The 24,356-nt window shown below is 33.7% G+C and overlaps 2 protein-coding genes across 9 annotated transcripts in view; one reads left to right on the top strand and one right to left on the bottom strand.

The window, feature by feature from the left end:
• LOC141453486 (uncharacterized) overlaps positions 1-24,356 on the bottom strand; it is a 186,933-nt gene that overhangs the window by 7,522 nt on the left and 155,055 nt on the right. For 3 of the 7 annotated variants that reach the window (XR_012458032.1, XR_012458028.1, XR_012458030.1), the window contains exons 10-13: positions 12,637-12,793; positions 11,694-11,923; positions 4,961-5,297; positions 4,300-4,512 (exon numbers count right to left, since the gene is read on the bottom strand). Coding sequence is in view for 1 of the 7 variants with exons in the window: in XM_074126810.1 (XP_073982911.1) it covers positions 4,997-5,297; positions 11,694-11,923; positions 12,637-12,793 (688 nt within the window). In the remaining 6 variants the exon portion in view is untranslated. Of the gene's footprint in view, positions 1-3,423; positions 4,855-4,960; positions 5,298-11,693; positions 11,924-12,636; positions 12,794-24,356 lie in introns of those variants that run through there. The other 4 variants (XR_012458031.1, XR_012458033.1, XR_012458029.1 and 1 more) reach the window with 3 other exon arrangements.
• On the top strand, positions 19,889-23,990 carry LOC141453488 (DNA-3-methyladenine glycosylase-like). Of its 2 annotated transcripts, XM_074126811.1 has the most exons (5): positions 19,889-20,065; positions 21,081-21,193; positions 22,106-22,313; positions 23,458-23,785; positions 23,865-23,990. In XM_074126811.1, exons 1-5 carry the CDS (start codon positions 19,975-19,977, stop codon positions 23,974-23,976), a joined length of 852 nt encoding a protein of 283 aa, XP_073982912.1. In that variant the 5' UTR covers positions 19,889-19,974; the 3' UTR covers positions 23,977-23,990. The 2 variants fall into 2 exon arrangements, with proteins under 2 accessions (XP_073982912.1, XP_073982913.1); XM_074126812.1 differs by lacking the exon at positions 19,889-20,065 and having other exon boundaries at positions 21,080-21,216.

The following is a 24,356-nucleotide window of genomic DNA, read 5'->3' as shown; positions in this document are numbered from 1 at the left end:
TCGCCTCTTCTAAACCTCTTCAACCAATTTTTGCAAACAACCATAATAAAGAACTATTATTTTACAAATAGTTGATGATAAACAAAAATATGTTAAATTTTAAATTTTTTGAATATTCATTTATATGAATAATATTTAATTAAACCCTATATTTTTAGTTTTACGCCTTTCCTCTTCCTCTGTTTGCCACCCAGTATAGATGCGTGTTCACTTCAAAATTATAAATCTCCTTAACAAAAACTTACAGTTTTAAAAGTTAAGTATAAGGGTTGATTAAACGCCAAAAGGTACACAAATCAGCAGTTCCCAACATTTCATTAATACTTCATTGATATAATTTAAGTAATTTTACTGCATTAACTTTTCCTTCACATTTTTTAGAATTTATTAGATGTCACAGACCCTTATGCTGGCCATTTTCGTCTACAAAATATTTACTCAAGTAGCACACCATTTAACTTAGATTGACTGTAATATCTATTTATCTATAATAATCAAACTATTAATCACAGGTGAAAAAGAAAACGTTATAAAAAATATAAAAAAAATAAGAGGCTAAAAAATTCATAAACTTTTTTTACATCAATAATTTTATGCATTTATTTTTATTTTTAAATAAAAATCATTGGTTTAAGTTCATTCTTCGATTAAAGTAATTGTTATTTTATGTTGTAGTCAAACGTTTGTAATAATAAGTAATAAATAATCTGGCTTTATCGCAAATAATATAGTTTTCTTCAATTACATTCTCAATCTAGGTGTTCTTCCCACAATGTTATATATATGTAATATAAAATAAAGAAAATAAAGATATGCATATTTTTAGGACAGCTAATTATTCCAGTATTTTACCATAAGTAAAATTAGGGGGACTAAATTAAATTACAATTGAGAAATGAGTAAATATTGTTGAATAATCTACTTGTTATTAAATGTATGTTATTTGTGCTCACGAATATTTCGGTAAGACGAATTTAAGACTGAAATATTGTTTTGAATCCTCCGTGATTGAAATTTAAAAAGTGGCCGACTCTAACTTTGTTTTTTTCTACTTTAACATGCATGTATATGTGACTACTCAGAATAATTCATCACTCATTTTATCATAATTATAATAAAAAAATATTATGAATGAACTGGCCAGCATAAGGGTCTGTGACATCTAATAAATTCTAAAAAATGTGAAGGAAAAGTTAATGCAGTAAAATTACTTAAATTATATCAATGAAGTATTAATGAAATGTTGGGAACTGCTGATTTGTGTACCTTTTGGCGTTTAATCAACCCTTATACTTAACTTTTAAAACTGTAAGTTTTTGTTAAGGAGATTTTTGTACCTTTTGGATAGATTTTCCTTTTTGTCTATTTGCAAAGTTACGTCTGCTTTACAGATTTTTTAAAATTTGGAATAAGGTATTCTATCATTATAACCTGATAAGGTGTTAAATCGGAACCGTAACTACCACTGGAGAGATCTTTTTAAAGAATGATTATAGTTACGGTCCCCAAACCATCCTCAATAACCATTTTTTTGAGAAAGCGTTTTGAATAAAATAGGAAGGTATTTGTACGTAAATAGCAAAATTAAACTGCGATTTCAGTACTTCCTTTTAAGAGGAGCAAGAAAAATAAACTGCGATTACAGTACTTCTCCCTAAAAGGCAAAGATTTTGAATCGAACGACAATTCATTGATGTAAATCGGTTCACTCATTGATAATTTTAACGATTGCAGTACTTCCTCTTAGTAGGTGTAAGAGCATGATGGCACTTCACAGCCACATAGAGGAGCTTTAATCACTTCTTCGTGCTAAATTTTATCAAAATCGGACTAAGCTTTGTAGAAATATTGGTAATAATAGTTTCAGAAAGGGCCTTATTTGGGTGGGGCGAACTCCCCTCCTTATGAGGCATAGCGTCGAGACTTTTAAAGTACAAATCTGTACAAAATTTCGATTCGAATGACACTTCATTCATGAAAATCGGTTCACGTGTCGATAATTTGAAACGATTGCTATACTTCCCCTTAACAAGTGTAAGAGCAGATCGTCGCTTTATTGTTAGGTAGGGGAGCCCTAACCCTATCATCCTACCAAATTTTATCAAAATCGGGCCAAGATTTACAGAGTAATTAGTAATAATAATTTTGGAGGGGGCCTTACATAAAGGGGGCTAACTCCTCTCCCATTCAATGTACAGGGCCGAGACCCCCAAAAGGCACATCTACATAAAATTCCGAATCGAATGACACCTCATTCATGAAAATCGGTTCACGCGTTTAGGCGCTACGTTGTTTACAAAAAAGGTAACAACAACAAGAAGAAGAAGAAGAACAACAAGAACAAGAACAACAACAATTTTTGAAAAAGCCGTTTTTGCTCATTTTCAGCAACTTTTTTCTCAAAACCTATTAGATCTGGGTTGTTGCAAAAAATTACAGTCATAAAGGAGGATTTGCCCTTTATTTTAAAGAAAATTTGGGAATTTTATCTTTTATAGAAAAAGAGAAAAAAATTGTCAAAGTTGGGTGTTTTTCAACGTTACGCTTTTTCGTGCAGTTTTTGACCATCAACCCTTATACAACTGTCCTACCGGACAGTTTTAATGAAATGGATATAATGTCCCTTAATCGCAAAAAAATAAATATCTCTAGAAAAGTTGACTAAAAAGTCTCAGAATATACTTCTGCATTAAATCATGGCCAAATCATATTTTTTTAAAATCAAGCTATAATAATTTAGTATTATTAAAACTATAGCCGCAGGAACCAAATTTAATAGTACAGTATCTAAAACCTAGATTAGTGGAAAACAATTATGAAATAATTCAAGAGAAATAAAAAAGGCAGGGCTAAAATCATCAGAGATTATTTTGACAATTCAAAGTGAAAACAATAAATGGGGATCAATAAATTGGGACCAGAATTTCCAGCTAAATCCTCAAAACATTTCAAACTTTATGTAATTAAAAAATAAACTATTTACCCAAGAAGGCCTTTGAATAGTACCATTTGGCGCCATTTGACACAATGATGAGAAGTGGGAAAGACATATTTCCATATCCAATGAACTTTAATCACTCTCAGGGCAAAACGATGGGTGGGGGGCAGAGTGCAGGAGATATACTCAAAAACATTAACTAAATAACAAAACTAACACACCGCTAACATTTACAGTATACACACATAAAAACATTTACACGTACATAAATATACAAATATCTGAGACGAGTGAATACGAAAATATTCTTTGTAGTTATTATGCAGCCATTAAGGTTGATTTGTGTGGCAGACAGTTGGGTCTGAGTGTGTGTGTGTTTCTCCAAGTTTTTGTCCTCTGACTCTCTTATAATAATATAAACGTGTTTAAAATTATGAGCTACCAACGACAAATTTATTACCCACCAACCTTCTGAATGTAAAAACCTGCCGAGAGAAACAGGATGATCACAGTTCTCTGTGATGATATAGGAATCATTTAATGTACAATCACTGTTGTTCAGGGCATTAAATGTTTATTTCACTCCGTTGACAACAATGTATTATTTAATTAATTGCAACCATTAATTAAATAATAATAAAATGTTCATTTCAAATAAATTATTCATAAAAATGTTAATAATAAGATATATAAATAAAAATTCATACAGACATATCTCACGATTTGCTACTAATTTTTTATAAATACAATTGTTATTCAAAAATGTTTTTTACAATATTGAATTTTAGACAACTAGACAATGATTGGAAGACAACAAAATTACATATCAACATCATGGCATAATTTTATAAAACAGTAATTTATTAATAAAACTTTCAGTCATAATTAATGACATGATCAGCCATTTGAAGGGTTAATTAACATGGATTGGGATACCTGTAGCATACAGTTAAACAAATAAATGGCCTAGAAACTTGCTTACTGGTAGACTAACTTCTACTGGGTAAAAAGAAGTCATATTTAAGAAGTACTCAATCCTCACGAAAGTAAGAGAAACATGAGACATCTTTCGCAATCACTCTTTCTTGCAATCTTCACAAGAAAAAAAGGGTCTTCATGAGTCTTCATAATGCCACCCTCTCCAATAATAGCTACTGACTGTACAAGAATCTATTTACCGTATCGTCATGTCAGTTACTTCGGTTTATACTGAGTAAAACGTCAACTTGGGCCCCTTTATTTGAAAAACTTATGTTTTTTAACCATCTTTAGATACATCAAAGCATTTATCTCGAGCTATTATTAAGTTGTCAATAAATAGTAATTAAATTATTACAAATAATCATAATCATTGACCTAACCTCTGAATCGCCTATTTAGTCTATGAAGCTTACTAGGATTGTCCTGGTACACATGGATTCTGTCTGTCCCGCCTTATCCAGGTCAAATGAGTCCTTCTAGAAGCCTTAAGCCTAGGTGTTCCTAAGCCTAGGGTCTCCTCTTACCTAGTCCTCCCAGGACCAGTCCTCTTTTCTGGTTTAAGTACTAGCCTTATGACTTGCACAGGAATAAATCTGAAATGATAAGATTTATAAATTTCTAATACAAAGTGCATTCTTCTGGTAGCTTCTGGACTCATTGATTGTTCTTGTTGCACATTCATCCACATAAATGAATACAAAATCTAGCCGTCGTATCAAATAAAAAAAAATGTGTTAGAGTTACACTCGCCGAAACTTAGTGGAAAAAATGCTTAATTTCTCTAGATGTCTATTTATTAATTTCAAATTCAAATACTTGGTCACAATTCATCTCAGGCCCGTAAAAGAGAAAGTAAAAAAGTGGACTTTTGCAAACACATTCCATTTGTTTACAAATACATCACATTGTCTCCATAATTTTAACTGAGGTTCACCCTGTTTCCAAACAATATAAAATAATGCTTATTTAATTGATTACTTTTTTTTGGTTAAAGTAGATAGTACAAAATTATTTAATAGTCAGAAAACAATATGGTAATACCTAATAGAAAACTTTGATTAATTAAAAAAAATCGTATTAATTATTATCATCATGAGTTTGATCTGTGACAACTTGATCATAGGAGACAACAGTTTGAGCGAATGTTTCATCGTGTATGATAAAAGATGTCGGACGTGGAGCCTGTTGGTCTGCAAAGAGAGGCGTTTCGCTGGCGTACAATGGGGCTGCCATGTCGAACTCTTCTTGAACTTGGATGAATATTACGTCGTCGGTTTCTGATGGTTTGTTAATCTGTTGAGGTGTCAATGCTACTGAAGCCAATGTGGGAAGTGGAGCGTCACCATCCTCTCGAACACTTACCGAACGCTTTCGTTTCCTTAAACAAAACATAGAATCCTGATTACTAGTTGTCATTGAAAGATATTGTTAAAGGAGAGGTAGCTAAAATTTTGTTAAGATAGATTCGACCTATCATGATGAATCTAAATTAAAGTTTCCGAACGAGATGATGGTTGTTAGTAGAGCATATTTGGTGGATTGGCAGTTGATGGTCTGAATTCCCTCCTGAATTGGAGTCTTTAGCAAAGAACAGCAGACTCGATATAGTGCTAGTAACGTATAGTACAGAGATACTGAGAGAAACTATGAGGTCGATCAACTTATAAAAGATAAACGTGCTTAAAGAAAAATAATTTTGTGGGACAATACGCTTTCTGGAATAATAAATAGAAGTAGAAGTGTTAAGAGCCTTAGATGAAGCGAAATTGTCGGATGACCGTCCTATTAGCACCCTCCTCATCGGCCCAAACGTAGCATGCATTCCACTCAAAATCTAAATGTTAAACCTACCACTTCATGACACCTTCAAATCTCGGAAATAAAAGGTGAAAATTGGGAATGACAGTGAAATCCTGACTGTCTAACGCTGACAGTGTAAGCTTTGCTTAATTGCCAGCATGAGATATATAAATCCATTCCTCGAGCTTCTGCTGGTCAAGACAATTAGCATACTACCTCTGGTATTTGGAAACAAGAGGAGATAATTCATAAAAGAGATTAGTTTCAAAAGAATATGGCCCACCGCTATGTCCAAATCTATCAATTAATTAATCCATAATCAATCTTTGAATATTAGCCAGGCTCAATGTTTTATGTAGATTCGCAGATGATAGGATCTTTCCTTTGTTCTAGTACAACCAACAGGTTGTAACAACAACTATGAAGTTGCAATTAATTGATTTTAATGGCTATCATTTATTTACGGGGGGGGGGGAATTGTATTTAAATGCAGCAACAAACATACCAAGGATTTTTTTTTTCAAATTGTTCTAAAATGTTATTAAATTTTTATAATTTTTTAATTAAGCTAAGAATAATGGTTTATTACCATTAAAGGTATCGATAATAATGGACAAAAAACTAAATGACTTTGGTACAAAAATGGACAAAGGTTATGACCGTCCAACAAGAATATACTTCTTTCTGCAGGATGCTGTTTGTCTTTTGCTAGTATATTGTTTTCTTAGTTCTCTCTGTCTGATTATTTGTTATTTTTAAGACTAGCTTTCACATTTAAAGATTTATTTCTAGAAAGAAACCGATTCAATTTGAAAATCAACAATGCTTTAAATTTATGAGAATAAATAAAAAAAAAAGTTTCTTTTCTGTAATTTGACGGAAAGTAGTTACATCACTGCAAGCCCAAATTTCACCCTTGTGTTACGTAGAAGTTGTTGGACTAATACTTATCAATATTAAATTGTAGTTAGGTTTCTAGTCTGGGGTGGCTGCCATCAGCTTTGGGACGAAGTGGGTGGGGCTCTTGGGCGATTTTTGAGCATTATATGAAGATCACTAGTGGCTGCTGTGTGGGAAGTCCCGGGAGATACCTCATCCATCTATGACTCTTGAGCTTGCAGACGGGGAAGCTGGTTAATACAATAATAATATTTGTCTGAGAAGAAGGATCAAGTCTTAAGCTTCTCCAAGCTCCTAAAAAGCTATCTAAATAGCAAACAAACAAGCCACGTTTAAGACAAAAAGCCAGGTGTAGTCTTGACCGCTTAAAATTCACAAATGATCGAACAAATCTTCAGGGAAAAAATAGCTAAGCTCTTCTATACGGCCCAAGATCCAAAACCTAATCTGCTCACAATCCTTCAGGAGATTAAATGCTTTCTCCCTCTCAATCTCATAAACTTTACAGAAATTTATGAATGCCCATTATCTATAGTTGTCTCTTTAATGTACAGTAATAGATCTAACCAGTACTTGATAGTTAACAGTTATAAAACCCAAAATCAATGAACTATCATCTATCTTGTCCAGACTCACAGAGGAGCATCTTAGATTGCGGAATACCTAAGAAGCATATCTGATTCTAAAAGCAAAATGAACATCTCAGGGAGGTATCTAAGAGGATGAATGTACATACAAATATACTCGTAAATCCTAAATGATGCTACAACAAATCGTAGAATAAATTACATAATTTCTTTTGTATTATCATTACTGTTAACTAGAGAGTCAACTTAAAAATGAAAATGAGTCATCGAAAAGGTGATATATAATGATAATTATTTCTGAATACCTACATAATTTTTTTTTTTTTTTTAAATGAATTTATTAATAACTAAATAGATAAATTTTTAAAGTTGAAATATGGTTGTTCATCAGTTTTCAGAATAAATTAACTGCTAACACGAACCTGTTAGTATTAATGAAATGATTTAAATAAAAACGGATGTATAACTCTAGTTTTACATTTATGCGTGTATACTTAAGGCAATAAAAAAAGAAACTTCGATACAACATCCTTTTTGAGAACATTAAATTAGAATAGCCTTTTCTTAGGTGATGAGCTGTAACACCCATTGTTGGTTGAGACTTTGAAGTGATGAAATAAATAAAGAAGGTGTGAGGTATCCTACATCCTTGTTCAGCTTAGATACATCCATTTGACGCAAGTTCAGAAAATTTCAACGAGAAAAGTAGAGGTTCTTGAGCATAATTTTAATTTTTTTCAATGTTTCTTTTCAGCTACTTTCCATTCCTTTCTTGCAAAATAATTTTGGTGAGCTTATCCTCTAACTCATCAACTTTTCACAAACTTAATCCTCACCTTCCGTTGTTATCCTAATGATGCCTAGGTTCCAATAAAGATTATTGATGTACCTTATTGAAATATCGACTCCAGTAGATGCCATTCCGGTGAAAAACATAGATAGACCTTTAATTCTAAGCTTTTTGTTCCTTTAATAAAAGTAAAGTAATGCTTATTTTTTCAAAAAGGCTTTACGTTCAGCTACCAAATTATCATTGTTCCAACGTGTAAATCACTTGTTCAACTAAAAGGATTATTCTTCAGTTTATTCAAAATCTATAAATATTTTATACTAGCAATTTCCAGTACAATAACCGCAGTGCCACAATAAGATTTTGAAGTGGAACTATTTCGACATTTGCAGGAAATCGTACTAAGTGGATATGAAAAGCGATCAACTTCAGGCTTTTAAGGAATTCCTCGGCAGTGACCACAATTCTATGCTCATGCTTTGTCAGGAAGATAACTTTTTCTTCTTTAACAAGTTTCTGCCTGCAACATCTACGAAGAAGCATTTTGATTTACCTGTTTTTCTCGAATTTAAAAATGTACGCAGTAAGTATACATATACATTTAGTAAAAAAACAAAACAAAAATCTAATTAGATAAATAGAAACTTGGCGGCGCCAACTGCAAGCTTCACAGATGTCACAAGCTGGTAGTACTAAGGCGGGCTTTTAAGGAAGATAAGTTATTCTAACCATCAGCTCGTCATGTTACTCCAATATCCAATTATACGTATGTTTAAATTGAGCTAAAACAAATGTATGTGAAATAATATACCAAGGTGAGATAAGATACTTTTCTTTCCAAATGTACTGTGTGATTGATACTTAACTGAAAGAGCTCTTACTTAATATCTGTGCTCACTCGTTTTTTAGAAAATTTATTTAAATAAACGAAATCCTATAAATACAAAAATACGATAAAATAAAAAAGAACTGTTTGAAACAATCGATCGCTTTCTTTGATATAATAAATTGATTGAAATGTTCAAAAATTTTAATTGGCCAGCAATAATAATTAAAACCGAAGGGTGGAATTATCTTCTATTTAAATTAACGCACCCAAAATACATTTGAAGTTAGCGCTATCTGCCAGCAACTTATAACCCTAATATAATCCTCAGTTTCGCAAGATCCTCATTTAAGATGTTCTTCTAGTGTGACTGTGCTAAGTCCCACGGGTGTTTCTGAATATGAGTTGGTGAAATTAAGCGCTTTTCTCACCTTCCATGGTCACAAATTTGCTGTTGGCACTTTTTCTTTTTTAGAAACATGTCTGTCTAGCATGCAGGAATAGACAGCTACACAGCATTCATCTTTGTTCAAGAATTTGATGGTTATTGGCAGCAATAAGGTAGTAAGCTGATACGAACATTTCTCACGACTTCTGCTTGGGTCCCTTATTAGGGTATTGTGGTTTAAGAAGAACTAGGACTCATAAAAGAGAATTCTTCTTTAAAGTTTAAGAGAAAGAGGAGGAAATAGATGTATAGCATGTTATGATGAATTCTTTGGATTCTGAGAAAATTATGTTCTAGATCTTTGTTGGGTGGACACTTTAGCTATCCCTCTTCCTTAAAGAGATAGTTCGATTTATTCGGACAGGTTATGTAGATGTTGATAAACAGCTGTATGTGACTAGTGAGGCTTGGTTTAGCGTAGATTCGCTATAAATTGAAAACTTTAGCTGGACATGTACGAGGGTCGTTTGAAAAGTCCGTGCAAAAATAAAAACTACTTAATTTTTTGGGGTAAACCTTTTTTATTTTTCAACATAGTCTCCTTTTAGGCTTATACACTTCGTCCAACGCTGCTCTAGTTTGTTGATCCCTTCCGAATAATAGGATTTGTCCAAGTCTGAATAAATAGCCATTCGTTTCTGCAATCACCTCCTCGTTTGAATAAAATCTTTTTCCCGCCAGCCATTTCTTCATATTGGGGAACAAATAGTAGTCCGAGGGAGCCAAGTCTGGAGAATAGGGGGGATGTGAAACGAGTTGGTACCCTATTTCCATTAATTTTGCGACCACAACTGCTGAGGTGTGAGCTGGTGCGTTGTCGTGATGGAAAAGGACTTTTTTGTGGGCCAATCGTGGGCGTTTTTCTTGCAGCTCGGTTTTCAAACGGTCCAATAACGATGAATAATATGCACCTGTAATAGTTTTACCCTTTTCCAGATAGTCGATGAGGCTTATTCCTTGCGAATCCCAAAAGACAGTCGCCATAATCTTTCCGGCCGAAGGAACGGTCTTCGCCTTTTTTGGCGCAGATTCCCCCTTGGTAACCCATTGTTTAGATTGTTCTTTGGTCTCAGGAGTGTAGTGATGTATCCATGTTTCATCCACAGTGACGAAACGACGATTAAAGTCCTGCGGATATTTCTGGAACAGCTGCAAACCGTCCTTGCAACACTTCACACGATTTCGTTTTTGGTCAAGCGTGAGCAATCGCGGCACCCATCTTGCGGATAGCTTTGTCATGTCCAAATGTTGATGCAAAATATTATGTACCCGTTCATTCGAGATGCCCACAGCACTAGCAATCTCACGCACCTTCACTCTTCTGTCATCCATCACCATATCATGGATTTTATCAATGATTTCTGGAGTAGTAACCTCAACAGGGCGTCCAGAACTTTCAGCGTCACTTGTGCCCAAATGGCCACTCCTAAAATTTTGAAACCACTTATAAACTGTTCTAATCGAAGGTGCAGAGTCACCATAATGTTTATCAAGCTTCTCTTTAGTCTCCTGAGGCGTTTTGCCTTTCATAAAGTAGTGTTTAATCAACACACGAAATTCTTTTTCGTCCATTTTTTGAAAATCACTCGACTTCCTCGATTCAAACGAATGCCAAACACAAAGAAATAGACCGATCTGGCTGAAACTTGGTGTGTGTTCTTCCAAAAGATGCTACTAACTAAACATAACCTCGATACGCGCCAGTAGTGCTATCTCTCTGACTTTGCACGGACTTTTCAAACGACCCTCGTAAGTAAGATCTCAATATCTTACTGAGCGGGTGTACAGAACATTGCTCGAAGTGAAGTTTTAAGTATAAGAACATTAAAATCACTATGACTATTCAAGACAAATTTAAAGAAAATCACTGGCGGCAAAAATCCAACACAACCAATCAATTGTTAAAAACACCTTAGCATTTAGTGAACCTCAAATATTTTCTTAATGTGCTTGCAAAAAGAAACAGTTTTTGTAGGCAGGAAAGAGATCCCTGGGTCTTTGATCAGAAAAAAAAAGAAAAGAAAAGATATTTAAAAGCAATGTACCAAAATTGTACTTTCTCTTACTTCACTATTGGTAACTAGGAGATTGAGGCCTTGGTTACAAAAAAGTCAAAAGAACTTTAAATGTCTACTCGAAAAGCAATCCTAAGATGTAAGTAAAAAGGCAATCATATTTTTTTTATCATCAAATGTGAAGCCTTCGGTCAAGTAGGCAGCTACTTCTTAGTCACAGACAACTACTACTTGTAGTCTGGAATATGATCTTATCCCTGTATTCCCACAGCTCAAACCCACTCACACACACACAATATACATACATATGTATTGTATATTAGAGACAGGGCTGTTTCAAGACTTCATTGATTCTTATAACATAGATAATGAAATAAATAACCAAAAGAAAGTAAATATATATATTACCTAGTAGTGACAGGTCTTGGATTATGTACAGTGATCGGATCATCAGCTGGTCTGTATAAACCAGTAACATAGGCGGTAGCCACGTTTGGCAGACTTCCATGTTGTTGTACCAGATGACTTCTGAATTCTTTAGCAAGATTTGTACGATAAGTACAACCCTCTGATTTGCACTCGTACAGACTTTTGTCACGATGCGTTTTCGATTGGAGAACATGTTTTCGAAGGTTTTCCTGAAAATACAAAGTCTTAGAAAAAGGGATAAGTTTTACAAAAAGGTTAAATAGTTACAAAACTAAGAATTATGATTACACTTATTTGTACAATGTGGATAATAGAATAAATAAATGTACATATTTGATAAGGGCTTGTAAATGAGAGACTGTTAGTTTTGTAATACAATAACTAATCAGATGAAACAAAGGTTTATATCAGCAATCATAATTGGAAATCATAATTTCTCTTCTTAATGGTATCCAATCAAGACCAAATATAATTATTGATTAGAATCATGATAATTAGGATTATTAGATTGTGTGTAAGGCATATAGAACTCAAATTTATAGAAATATCTTTCCAAATATAATATTAGTTCTTACACTTAATGAAGGATCCATGTAACAGTTTAACGTTTGTTGAGTGCGAATTAAAGCGTACACTTGATCGCCTCCAGCGATTCTGTTCTTAATAGTAATTTAGTTTTATCTGATAGAATGACATAATAATCATCTATTTCTAGTAATTTAAATGTTATCTATTAAAACAAAAACAAAAATTGGTGTGAACTACCCCATTGGCTTGCTCAATTGACAGGTAGTGTAAAGCTGTTCTAATCTAGTGGTAGAAATTGTCGCCTTACTTTAAGAACAAACTTGATTAATTAGACTTTGCGCATATTGATTTCTGAACTTTGTGCTTTTTTTTCATTACAAAGTAAAATACTTACTAATAGATTGCAAGTAAATGAACAATGCGGACATGTGTACGGTTTGGCTCCGGAATGTAATCGCATGTGCCTTTTCAGATGGCTGGAATACTTAGTTGTAAAGTCACAATGTTGACAGCAGAGTAACCGACAGTCTCCGTGTACTCCTTTTACATGTCTAAAACAGAAGATAACAATTTAGTTATTGAAAGATTAGTAATTACATTCTTATCAATGGTTGTCTACACAGTTGCACAGTTTTATAGAATTGTATTATTTTCTCGAAAATGGTTTTAGCGACTTTTATTAATCTCAAACTTCTACGGTTAAGTAATTATTACATTTTTCATTGAAACATTTTTTGGAAAACTGAATGTGGTCCATAGATTTTGGCATAATAGTGAAGGAATATATAACATTTATTAAAAGAGAATGTTCCTTCTATCTGTATCCTACATTATAACCATTAAGGCAATTATTTCCAACCATGTCTTCATTGACATGCTCAGTTTTCATGGTGAAAAATACTACAGCTTTTTGAGGTGGGGAAGGTAAGTACTTCTTCACGGAGTCTAGGATGAACTAGGTCAGTTTTCCCTGCTCGATCACCTCCCCATCAATGATTTCAGAACTTGCAACAGCTGCTAGGTTACAGTTAAAGGGCTAATCTCGCCGGCAACCATAGAGGGCGACGATAGACCTGTGTAACAGTTTACTATACACTCACACACTTGGCCCGATTTATACTTCATCTCCAGAATGATGTACGGTTCCCATATTACTAACTGAACCTCCAGTTTCCACATTCTTCCAAAACATTTTGCATCCAACCTATCTCCCACCACTATCGCGTTGGATATCTTCAATAAGATTTTGTAATATCCTTCTTTTATGCTTTGATATTATAACAAGTTTCAATAAGCTGTTGATCTTCTTGCAATTGGTGATTTCAACTTCTATACTATTTTTATGAAAAGAAGTTTAGATAAAGTGGTAAAATCAGCAGTTTTCACACAAATTATAGTAGTAAGAACAGTTTGATGTACTATGGCGAATTAAAAGCGATATGTTAAAATACTGAACCTCACTCACTTGTGAGACGTATCCAATTTAAATGTTTTTTTTTGTACTTTAAAAAAGAAAACAAAAAAAACATTTAAAATTTATGGTGAACAAGATATTGTGTAAGTAGTTGGATAATGTAAGGTAGGAACTGGCCGGCCTAGAACCGGAGACACCATGTAGATTGAATGCGATACCATGTGAACATTGTGTACCTTATATAATTCTGCTCATTCTGACTTTACCGTTCTTATGCTCAAGTTAAGAGAAGGAGATGATGGCGGAGGGCGAGCAGGTGGAGGCAGCTTCCTTTGTTCACAATTACCTTATTACTCCCAGTACCCCCCAGCTCTGTTGGCTACGTGAAGAGCAAAGATGTGAAATACTTACCTTACTACCAACTAGTTGTTCGTATTATTATAAGTACCAAGTATTGAGGCAAAGCCCCCTTTATGTAGCTCCAGCACAAACTCTTTCTCCCCTATTCCCCTCTCTCTGGTATGGACTTCACCTAATTAAAGTGACAATCTTCGGCTGGAATCAGTGTTGAAAATAAAGGAGCTAGTCATTACAGAAATCGTGACGCAGGCTTTATCTGGTGCTGCGGTCTTGCCTATCTGTGATTGTGAGACAGAGAGACAGAGAGCCAGCGGAGTTCCAATACTATCTTAACACCCATGTGCCTCAACATCAACCAATAATTGATTCCCTCCTACTGATTCCCTCATTCCCTTTCCTCCACCTTCTTTGGGAGAGAAAAAAAACACAGTTAATACTAGTTTAAAGCTCTTCAATAATTTTTTCTCTTCTTCCTATCTTTGCCTGTTACTATAAAACCATCTTTGTCTAATTTTATTCTCTCCTTTCATACATTGTAATCTATCGTTTTCTCTTTTCACAATATTCTCTCTTCTCCTTAGTAACAGCGAGCAGCTAGTTATTGCGTTCAACCACTGCCAGCCTGATACCGAGATTAGCGGGGAGTCCCTCAACTTAACAAGGCGAAGTTCATCACAAGAGTTATTTATGAACGTGCCACAAATACACTCCGCTAACTCTTCTAACCGGCACTCTTACAAACACAAAGACTTTTCCAAATATTAACAAGTTCTTAGTTGATAGAGTATATGTCTTCAAACTCTGAAATGATAAAATGAACTGTTGGTGAAATATATAGCTTCGATCATCAAAAAGTTGAAAGAACCTTTTCCATCAAAAGAATTAAAAAATAAAAATGTACGGAACCTGAAGTTGGCTGTGGAGATGAAATAGAAATGAGTTTCAGTACCTCTCTCTATTTCACTACTTCAGTTGACTGGCTCTTAAAATGGGTACCCTTGTCTCTCCACCGGGTATATGGTCACGATTTATGAAATATTGTTGTACAATTCCAAAAAGGTTATTCGCTACCAAAAAGGTTCTTTTAAAACGGGGTGCTCACGTCTTATATGTACATAAATATATTTTATGTGTTTATTTATTTATTATTGGGCTTAAGATGGTTTATCATGTTTATTATGAGATTCTTTTTTGGATGAAGAGAATTATTGTTACTTTTTTTCCTCTCCCTTTTACAAAAGTCATTAAGAATATAAAATGGTTACGCTTATCTCTAGAATATGTAACATAAATAATGTAGACTATATTTTTAAGCATTTTTTTTTAATCAATTGTGAAGAATTTCACTCATATCATTGACCTCAAATAATTTGACAACAAATCATTTTAAGCTCTACAAAGTTGGAGCTGTTTTGAAGGTTAGCGATAGATTTTCAAATCAAATTAACTTTGAGATTAAACGGCGAATCATCACAAATTTTTGACTAATCGTGGATAAAAAACGCTTTAAGCTAGAAGCGTACCTATTCAATAAAAATAAATAAATATATATATTAATATCAATAAAAGTAAAGTAATTGCCTATTTTTTCAGGCGGGGCTTAACGTCCAACTACCAATTGGGTGTCGTGGACGGAGGCGACAAGCCAACATACTTTACTGTAAATTTCTTTTATTTAACATTAAAATAAAATCCAAGGCCTAAGACCGGAAATCGAACCCAGTACCACAATACATATTAGCTTTACAGGTCTCGCCTCTAATCGCTCGGCTACCCGCCTTAATATCAGAAATAGTACGACCACAGTCTGCAATGCCAAAGACTACCCCTGAACTTTATCCGGGGCTTCTAAAATGGGAAAGAATAGTGAATAATTAGGCAACAATAGTATAGTACCAGTAAGTTCGCTGTAGAAACCGCACAGGTTCCAGAAGAGAACAGTTTCAAACCCAAGGATGATTTGAGAGCAATTTAGACACTATCCATAAGGTTACTTTCGGATTTATGACGATGACAACAGCCATTCCAAAGATGTTTTAGAAATAAAGAGCTGGAAGAAACAGAATGAAAATTGTGACTAAGACTTTCAAAGTAACAAACTATTTTTAAGTGACTATAGTTGTTTTAAAAATAATTCCAATAGCCTATACCAGGGGTGGCCAACTTTTCTGTATATAAGATTTACTTTTTATCTTAAAAGTGGTCGCAATCGACTTGTTGTCTGTCATAGGCTTAGTCTAAGGGCGAAGATGGAGTGTGAAATGCATACTATGATTATAATTCACTGTGTTTCAGTATAAGGTCCAGCGAGGTATGGGTAGATAAGTAAAATAAATTATTTTTTAAATCACTTATTAAGTTTTCGAGATTTAGGCTCATGAAGAAAATAAATTTCCACACCCAACTTTTGATAGCAGCATTCCCGGTACCTAAAAAATTCGATTTTTCGACACTTTTTCAAGATGGCTTTTTACTAACTTAAAATGCAATTTAATTTTTTTTATCAACTGCAATGTATTAGTGTCTGGCTAATTCCCAGAATGCATTAAACTATTGCTAGAAAGTTTTGTCTTCTACAATCGCTTCAAAGTTCCATGGTACACGGAATTCCACCCCCAGACATTGATCAACCAAAACTGTGCTCGCGCTCGACTTGTTGGCCACCCCTGGCCTACACCATGGTTTCGGAGGAAGAAGGTTTTGGCAGAGCTTCCTGTAATTTAAATAAAGCTGACATCCGTATAAAGGTCTTCTTTTTTTTCCAAATAATAACTGTCATTGCGTTATTAATTTCTTTTGAAGTATTACTAATTAAATTATTAAACTGGCACTAAATTGACAAAATAAAATAACTAAATGTACTGATAAACTGATTTAATTTTAAAAGAATATTTCCGTGTGTGTAAAAAAGGGTGCTGTAAAGTTTAGAGCCCTCAGAAATATGCAAATAGAAATAAATTTTATAATACATATTAAGGCAGTGAATCAAATACACCCAGCTTGGCCATTGGGCAATTTTAATGTGAGACTTAATGGGATTTAATATTTTATAATGTTTTATTCGTTGAAAAGAGAAAGAAGGAGCGTGAGAGAGAGAGAGAGAAATAAATAAATAAAGACAACCTCTCATACAAACACACTATAATAATCCCAACGAATTTTTAACACTCGATTTATGATTAGCTTGGCCTCTTCTAATTTAAAGAATAATAATAATAAAAAAAGGGTAGTTTTTAGAGTAAAAGTACGCTGAGGTGGTGGCATGAGATTTCGCCGCAACGATCCATAAGTTTTCCGCGAAATATAGGTGCGTGATTCATAACAGATGTTGCAATATTTACGGGGGCCCCTCCTCCGCACTTAAAATTAAATCATATTTTAAATTTATTGTCTTTTACCGCCATTTTGCAGCCGCGCACTCTCTTCTCTCATAACTAGACCACAAATTGTGGGATTTATTGTCATTTATTGGCTCGCAATTATATTTTGACTAGAATTTTCATTTGAGTTATTTAGTTTTTTCCACTTGATTATTTTAAAATCATTATTTGACTTATTTTAATAATTTATTTATAAATATTCTAACTTTAGATATGTTTAGTATACACTGGATACGGGGTCACGGGTTCGAATCCAGCTGCTGGCCCTTAGATTTGATATAAATATGAAAATGAAAATTTGGAACTTCTCACTTACTAAAATATTTCCTAAGTAGCAGATAATTGAAGACTGAAGCTCTCATTAAGTTAATTGGCCCACCATTCATCCATTATCCTAAGGAGCGGTAGATTGGTAGGATCTTATAAACAGTTGATTGAGAATTGGCAAATAGAGCGGGGATATCATCTGGATATCTGAGTATGATTGCATTCAGAATGCGTGGTATTTCTGATGTGCAGAGTAAAGAACCAACTTTTCTTTAGATATATTTTTTTTCCAAATTTATTCATAATTCTTTATCAGCCACAAATTCTGTCTTAAGAAAACGCTCAGTATTTGTGCTCAATCTTGACTTCTTTACGACCTCTGAATTGACCTTTTATTTCTGGTTTTTAATAATTTTTATTATATTCTCTTTCTTAAGTATAGAATCAAGCAGTCTATCAGTATATAACAATGGCTTTTATTTGTCCCCTGGACAAGTTTGGTGTTTCCATTAAGGGAGAACATATTTATGATTCGCTTTAGATAATGCTAGTAATGTCCTTCAAATGGGTGCAAGATTCCAAAGGTGGAGACACTGTTATCAACCAGTGGAAATACGAGTATATTGCTAAAAATAAATAACTTAAGGCATAGTAATTTAAAAGATAGAAATATCACGAGTTGAGCTACACACGAGTAATTCTTAAAAGTGTAATACACTTCCACATCTATCATTATAATCTACTGAATTTATTTGGAAAGTAGATGGAAAAAATGAAAAGAAAATTATTATTAAATTATTGGGAATACAGGATAGGTGGACTTCGCTTTAACCTGCGGCTAGACTTAAATGTACATTCCATGTTTTTTGTATGTAATTTTAAGTTGGAATTAATAAAGTGCTAAAATTACATGCTCAAAGAATATTTATTAATCGGAAGTGACATCTTTCTTAAAAACTTCTGCTAATTTCTTTAAACTTCACATATACAACTTTTACTGCAATAATATTTCTAGCAAATTTGATTTAATAACAGTTCTGTAAAATTGGCGTTTATAGATAATGAATGAGGTTGAACCTTAAGAAAGATAATTAGAGAAAGAACAACTATTATGTAGAAAGTCTCTTTAAACCCTAATAGACCAATAAGGGATTCAATACAAGTACTGAGTGATGACTGAAAGACTAATGGAAGATGACACTTATCATCAGCTCTGTCTAGATCCAGTATTTTTAGATTGCCGACAACTCAATGAACTCATCTATAAGCAATTATATTGTAAAGCCTAGTGGTTAATCAGATTCATTACCAGAAATTAAACAGGCATTTGGGGCCATAAATGGGGGAAGAGAAACGCCTAATTTGGCTAATCTAAATCTATTCCTCCTTCTTATTTTCCAAATACCCATATGATCTGGCCAGCAGACCTTATATTAAGCAATTTCCTTATTCGCTTATTTAAAAGACAACAAAAATTAGCACAGACCTGACACTGAAAGTTGTCCATTAACAAGAGACATGGAGAAGTTCACTTCTACCTCATAATAGATCCCGCAGCTTCAGAGGTTTCACAGTCCATGCAATCATATATCACAGCTGACGACCATATTTAACAACCTAAAGCTCCTTAGAACGTTCACCCGTGATTGCAACATTACTTTGTTCTGGTATAGATCGCAAAATGATCATATAGCTCTTACATTGCTAAAACCCTTTTGTAAAAGGTTTTTATCATCTCCAGGTCTTCAACTCCAGAAAGAGAGATGGAATTCCTAATGAAGATTCTATTGTAGTCGTTTTTATTGGCCTAGTTGTGAAAGCAGTGGTGACCGCTTGATAAGTTAAGCATGGACTGTGTTCAAGCAGCCATCTAGCGGATCTCACTTCAGTGAACAACGCCGCATAAAATCGGCGAATAATCGTGGCACTTTAGGTCGATAGCTCTCCACTGGATAAACTCTGTACATTATAGCTCTCAAACAAATAAAATGCATAAATAAATAATTTTCAATAATCTTGACAGCCATTGATAAATATACTTAATAAGTGAAGTTTAAAAGAAATCAACTGAAACATTTTTAATAAAATCGCGAAAAGCGTCCAGCCATAAGAAAATTTTTTAATTTGTTCTTTCGCAAAACGTTGTTCCCAAAGAAGAAAGAAAAATTGATACAAAACTAAATTCTGAGTATCATTTCCATAGAAATGGAGTTTCCACACATGAATTTAGAAGTTATTCACTACTAGGTAAAAAAAGTAAATAGATTAGTTTTTGTAACTGTTGGAATTTTATTGGCTTTTTAAAAAAATAATGTTCAATTATGGAATTTTAAATTATACTTTAATTTTTAGGCAATTTTATAGCAGTTATACTAAAAGAGCAAAAAAATCTTTCAAAAAGGGTGAGTTTTGATTTTTACAGTTAAAAGAATTTAATTCTTACAACTTTTGCACTACGACCCAGCCCTGCAAAAATGTAGGCATCCCTGCTATAATCAGGGTAATCTACCCTGCTCCAACCTTTTGTATTCTGTGTGTGTCTCCTTCATTTCACTTCTATTTCTCACAATGGTTTTGTTCAATATTTCTACGAATTCTCAAGAGATGACATCGTCACTTCATGTGACGTTTCTAGTGTCTCTTCTTTTATTTACAAACAGTTGCAGTTTTGGTCCGGCCTTCTCAAATTAATGCCCTGCTAGCGACATCTCTAATCGCTCAGTTATCTGCACACGCCAGATGTTGTGTTAAACTGTCATCTTGCCTCAATTCTTGAGAGCAAATTCTTCTGGCAGCAATCCTAACAGCTTGACCTTATAGCTAGAACAGGCAAGCGCCATACTGATTAGATGAGCTAAAATTTCTTGGAATCCCAAATTTACAACATTCCTGCTTGATATTCATAAAAAAAAAAAAAAAAGTAGCGCAAATCATTATTAAGTTCAGAACCTTTTCTGAAATATGTCTACCTGATCTGCGTAATCTAAAACTGTACTGATGGGCCCTTAGGATCGGCTCAAACCAAAGTTGCATCTTCATACATAATACAAAATATATAAAATGACTTTTACGCTGCACTAAGAATTTCTCCCATTACTTTTTACTATTAAATCCATCTTTTAAATATTTCAAGGGATTAAGAATAGGAGTTCTTTATTCCAGAAAGTAGATTCTGTGACTTTCACGAAGAATCATTGCCTGGATGGGTTCCTTTATTGAGCATGTCATAGGTCCTCATAGATCTATTTTGAAGAGTTTATGAAATAGAGGAGAAAATATTCATTCATCTCATGACAAGTTTTTCGACAAAGAAGTCATCAGAAATGGAACTTAATCGATTTCTTGTCTTTCCAATTTTTAGACTATTTTTCAAACTATATTCTATAAAATTATCTGCACTATTTGGTTTGTTGACAGAATATAGAAATAAAGTTAACGATGAAACAAGCAACAACTTTAAAACAGCAAAATTTGGCTCAGACTTTTATGGTGTACCGTGTATTGAGCTGGCCAAGAAGTTATTGGGACAGGTCTTTGAAATTTTCATCTAATGGTTATTTAAAATTATTTTTAACATATGTCAAAATAAATTCAATTTAATTTATGAAGAACTGCAAAATTATCAATTTAATATCCCTTGAACTAAATTTACTAATATGTAGTTTGTATTTTAATGTGTAACAATAGATTTTTTTCACAAACTAATTTTGTAAAATTCTTAATAAATTTTAATTATCGTAGTACACAACAATCGAATAATTTGGTGATTCAAGAAATATTTGAAGACCCACTTGATAACATATTAGCCACGCAAATATTTTGGGAAGCAAAATTGAACAAAAATTGGGATTACTGTAAATGCGAAGCGGAAATATCGTGTAGCGCGCCTATTACACTTTTCCACTCATCTCTGTCCCTCCAGTCAACCTCTGGAATGTCTCTGGTCATCATAGCTTCCTCCGTGCACCCTCTTTACATTGCTTCCTAGGGTGGCCTTCTCTTTCTTCTTCCTTCCGGAACAAAGTTGAATAATCTTTTTGGTCGTCACCCTTACCATTTCCAACGCATTTTGCCAAACCAAATTACTCTTCTTCTCTCAAACTTACTAAAGATGGCCTATTTCTGAATCAACTTGTTGCCCACTAATGGAATTTTGGATTATTTGGGGTCTTGTAGCTCGACTAACTCACCTCCAACACTCTTTTTCATTTAACAATGCTTCTCTTTTAAGTGTTCATCTTCCCGGAAAAGAGAGAAGATTTGAAGATATAATTATTTTTCAATAGAGTGTTAGTTAATTTGCTTCACCTTTAGGGGCAAATTTATGGAGGTTTTAGGTTATAGATAACATCGATTATAAGTATATACTATCATTTTATTTAAAAGAAATTTATATAAGATAAAATAAGGGCGTAAGAGAAAAACGATTTTCGTTGTCTTAGACTTTGGTACGTCGCCTGGATCATGAAAGACGCTTAAAATGTAGAATCGTGGAGACGGAAGCTTATTTGGGTGGTGAAGATAAAGCAGCGCACTCTAACGCTACAAATCGTCCAACTAAAAAGACTAATTCCTGTTTTATGAATCCAGGAACTGCGTGCGTCACAAGTATTTATGGTGTTCACTTAATGCTGAGCATTTCCAGTCTGGGTAATTGTTTTTAATTTTTGAAGTTTTAGTTTTTGAAACATTACACTTCTCTTCATTTTTTTTAAAATTCCATAAAGTTCTTAAATCAATCAAAGCATATTAAATATTAGGTAGTATAGCATGTGCTCTATAAAATAGAAATAGCATCATGCGCTATATTTCATTTTCAGCATTTGTACGTGAACTTGAGATATGACCAGAAAAACATCCTTGTTATAAAATACAAAGAAAATACTCTAGCACAATTTAGAACGGAGGACACTCGATTTAGTCCTCAAGTTCAAGGATAAGAGCCTTTCCTTTGGCTTTAACAATCAAGAAGGCACAAAACCTCAATTCTTTCCATCTCGATCTCTAGTAGACATTCTCCTCCACAAATGACCAAAGGATTCCAAATCCTGCAGCCATTTCATGGCCTGCTTTACAGCCTTTTCTCTCCAGCTTGAGCTCAGATTGGACCTCTAGTCTTCTCCATCCGATGAAATGGTTCCAGCAATTGCTGTCTACTTAATCTCCTATAACTTCTTATGACTTTTAATTAATCATCAATGTTTACTTAATAATGTCTGGTGTTGAGACTTCATTCTGATTCCTACTGACTTCCTTTCTTAACCATGTTCCAGTATATTCCTTAGGCTTATCCAACTGCAGCAAAATATTTAATAAAAGTTCATCAACTAACATTATGTTATGTCCACAGTTTTTTCCTGCCGATTTCGACATATTGGCATCATTCAAAAGATCTGTATCCTACTAACTGATTCCAGTCTTTCGACATTGTCATTGCTATCCAAAATTCATCTTTTCTAAAGCTCTTTAAAGTGTTGTGCCCTTTTTAAAGTTAAGTGGCATATCCGTTCAACCGAAATGCATTAAAGAATAGAATTCATCTGAAGAAAGAAGTGCTCTTTCAAAACTGTTTTGGACTTCATTCTTGATTTGTTGACCGCTTGATTTAAGCCAAAAATATAAACAAAAAAATTCTCGAAATAAATATAACTCCAAAAAATTTACATGCTTCAAGATATTTTTCTTATAATTTAAACAATCATCTAAAATCGAACTTAGAATTTCATAACTCACTAGTATTTAAAACCCGAGTTATCAATACTTAAATCCTAACTAATTACCATACTGTTCCTAGAGAACGGTGCCTCAGTACTTCTGCGTGCGGCTGAACCTATATCAGGAGCCATGGAGATGAAGCGACAAAGAGCTTTACGTTTTCAAAACAATATATCGAATCCACTATCCACAATAAGAGACCTACGTTTGCACAGACTTTGTGCAGGACCTGCAAAACTGACCAGGGCGTTAATCATAGGATCAGAATTTGATGGTAACGATTTAACAACTTCCAATAAATTATGGCTTGAAGAAGGACCAGAAATTGTTGCAGAATCGCAAATCGTTGAATGCCCAAGAGTTGGTCTATCGATTTCTGCTGGCGAATGGGCCGAAAAACCTCTGAGGTAAAGAGTAGCTCTAGAATGTTCAACTCCTTCTTACCAAATAACTTAAATGTCAGTTTTAATTTAAATATTCTTCTAGGTATTACATCCTAGGACATACTAGTGTCAGCCAGAGGCACAAAGACTGTGAGAAAAAACTGTTGATTGCTTCCGGTGTTCTTTCTGAAGATGGAAAACTGTTTTTAGAATAAATTTTTAATATAAATTTTTTTTTTTAAAGATACAAAAATTAGTTAAATCAACTTTTGTGATAGATTTATTAACAGCGTAAAGTGTCGAGAATTGAATTCGTATTTCACAACAAAGCCCCATTATGTCCCAACACTGTATCACTAATAAGAGTTAGAAATGAAGCTTAAGCTATACACTGCAAGCAGAAATGTAGTTTCTGGAACATTGTTCTCCCAGAAAGTGACAGTGTAAAGTACTGTTATAGGGAAAATCAACAATGAAAATCAAAATTCAAGGATCTTAACATTTCCTTTAATATAAAGTGTCCTTTACTACGTGCCTGTCCAAATGTTAAATTTTGCAGGTGTTAATTTGATTTTGGTTAGAATGAAATTCATCA

Source organism: Rhodnius prolixus, unplaced genomic scaffold (assembly GCF_049639745.1).
Source record: "Rhodnius prolixus isolate KJV_2025 unplaced genomic scaffold, Rpr scaffold_3, whole genome shotgun sequence".
NCBI lineage: Eukaryota > Metazoa > Arthropoda > Insecta > Hemiptera > Reduviidae > Rhodnius > Rhodnius prolixus.
This window is presented reverse-complemented; position numbering and strand designations above follow the sequence as displayed.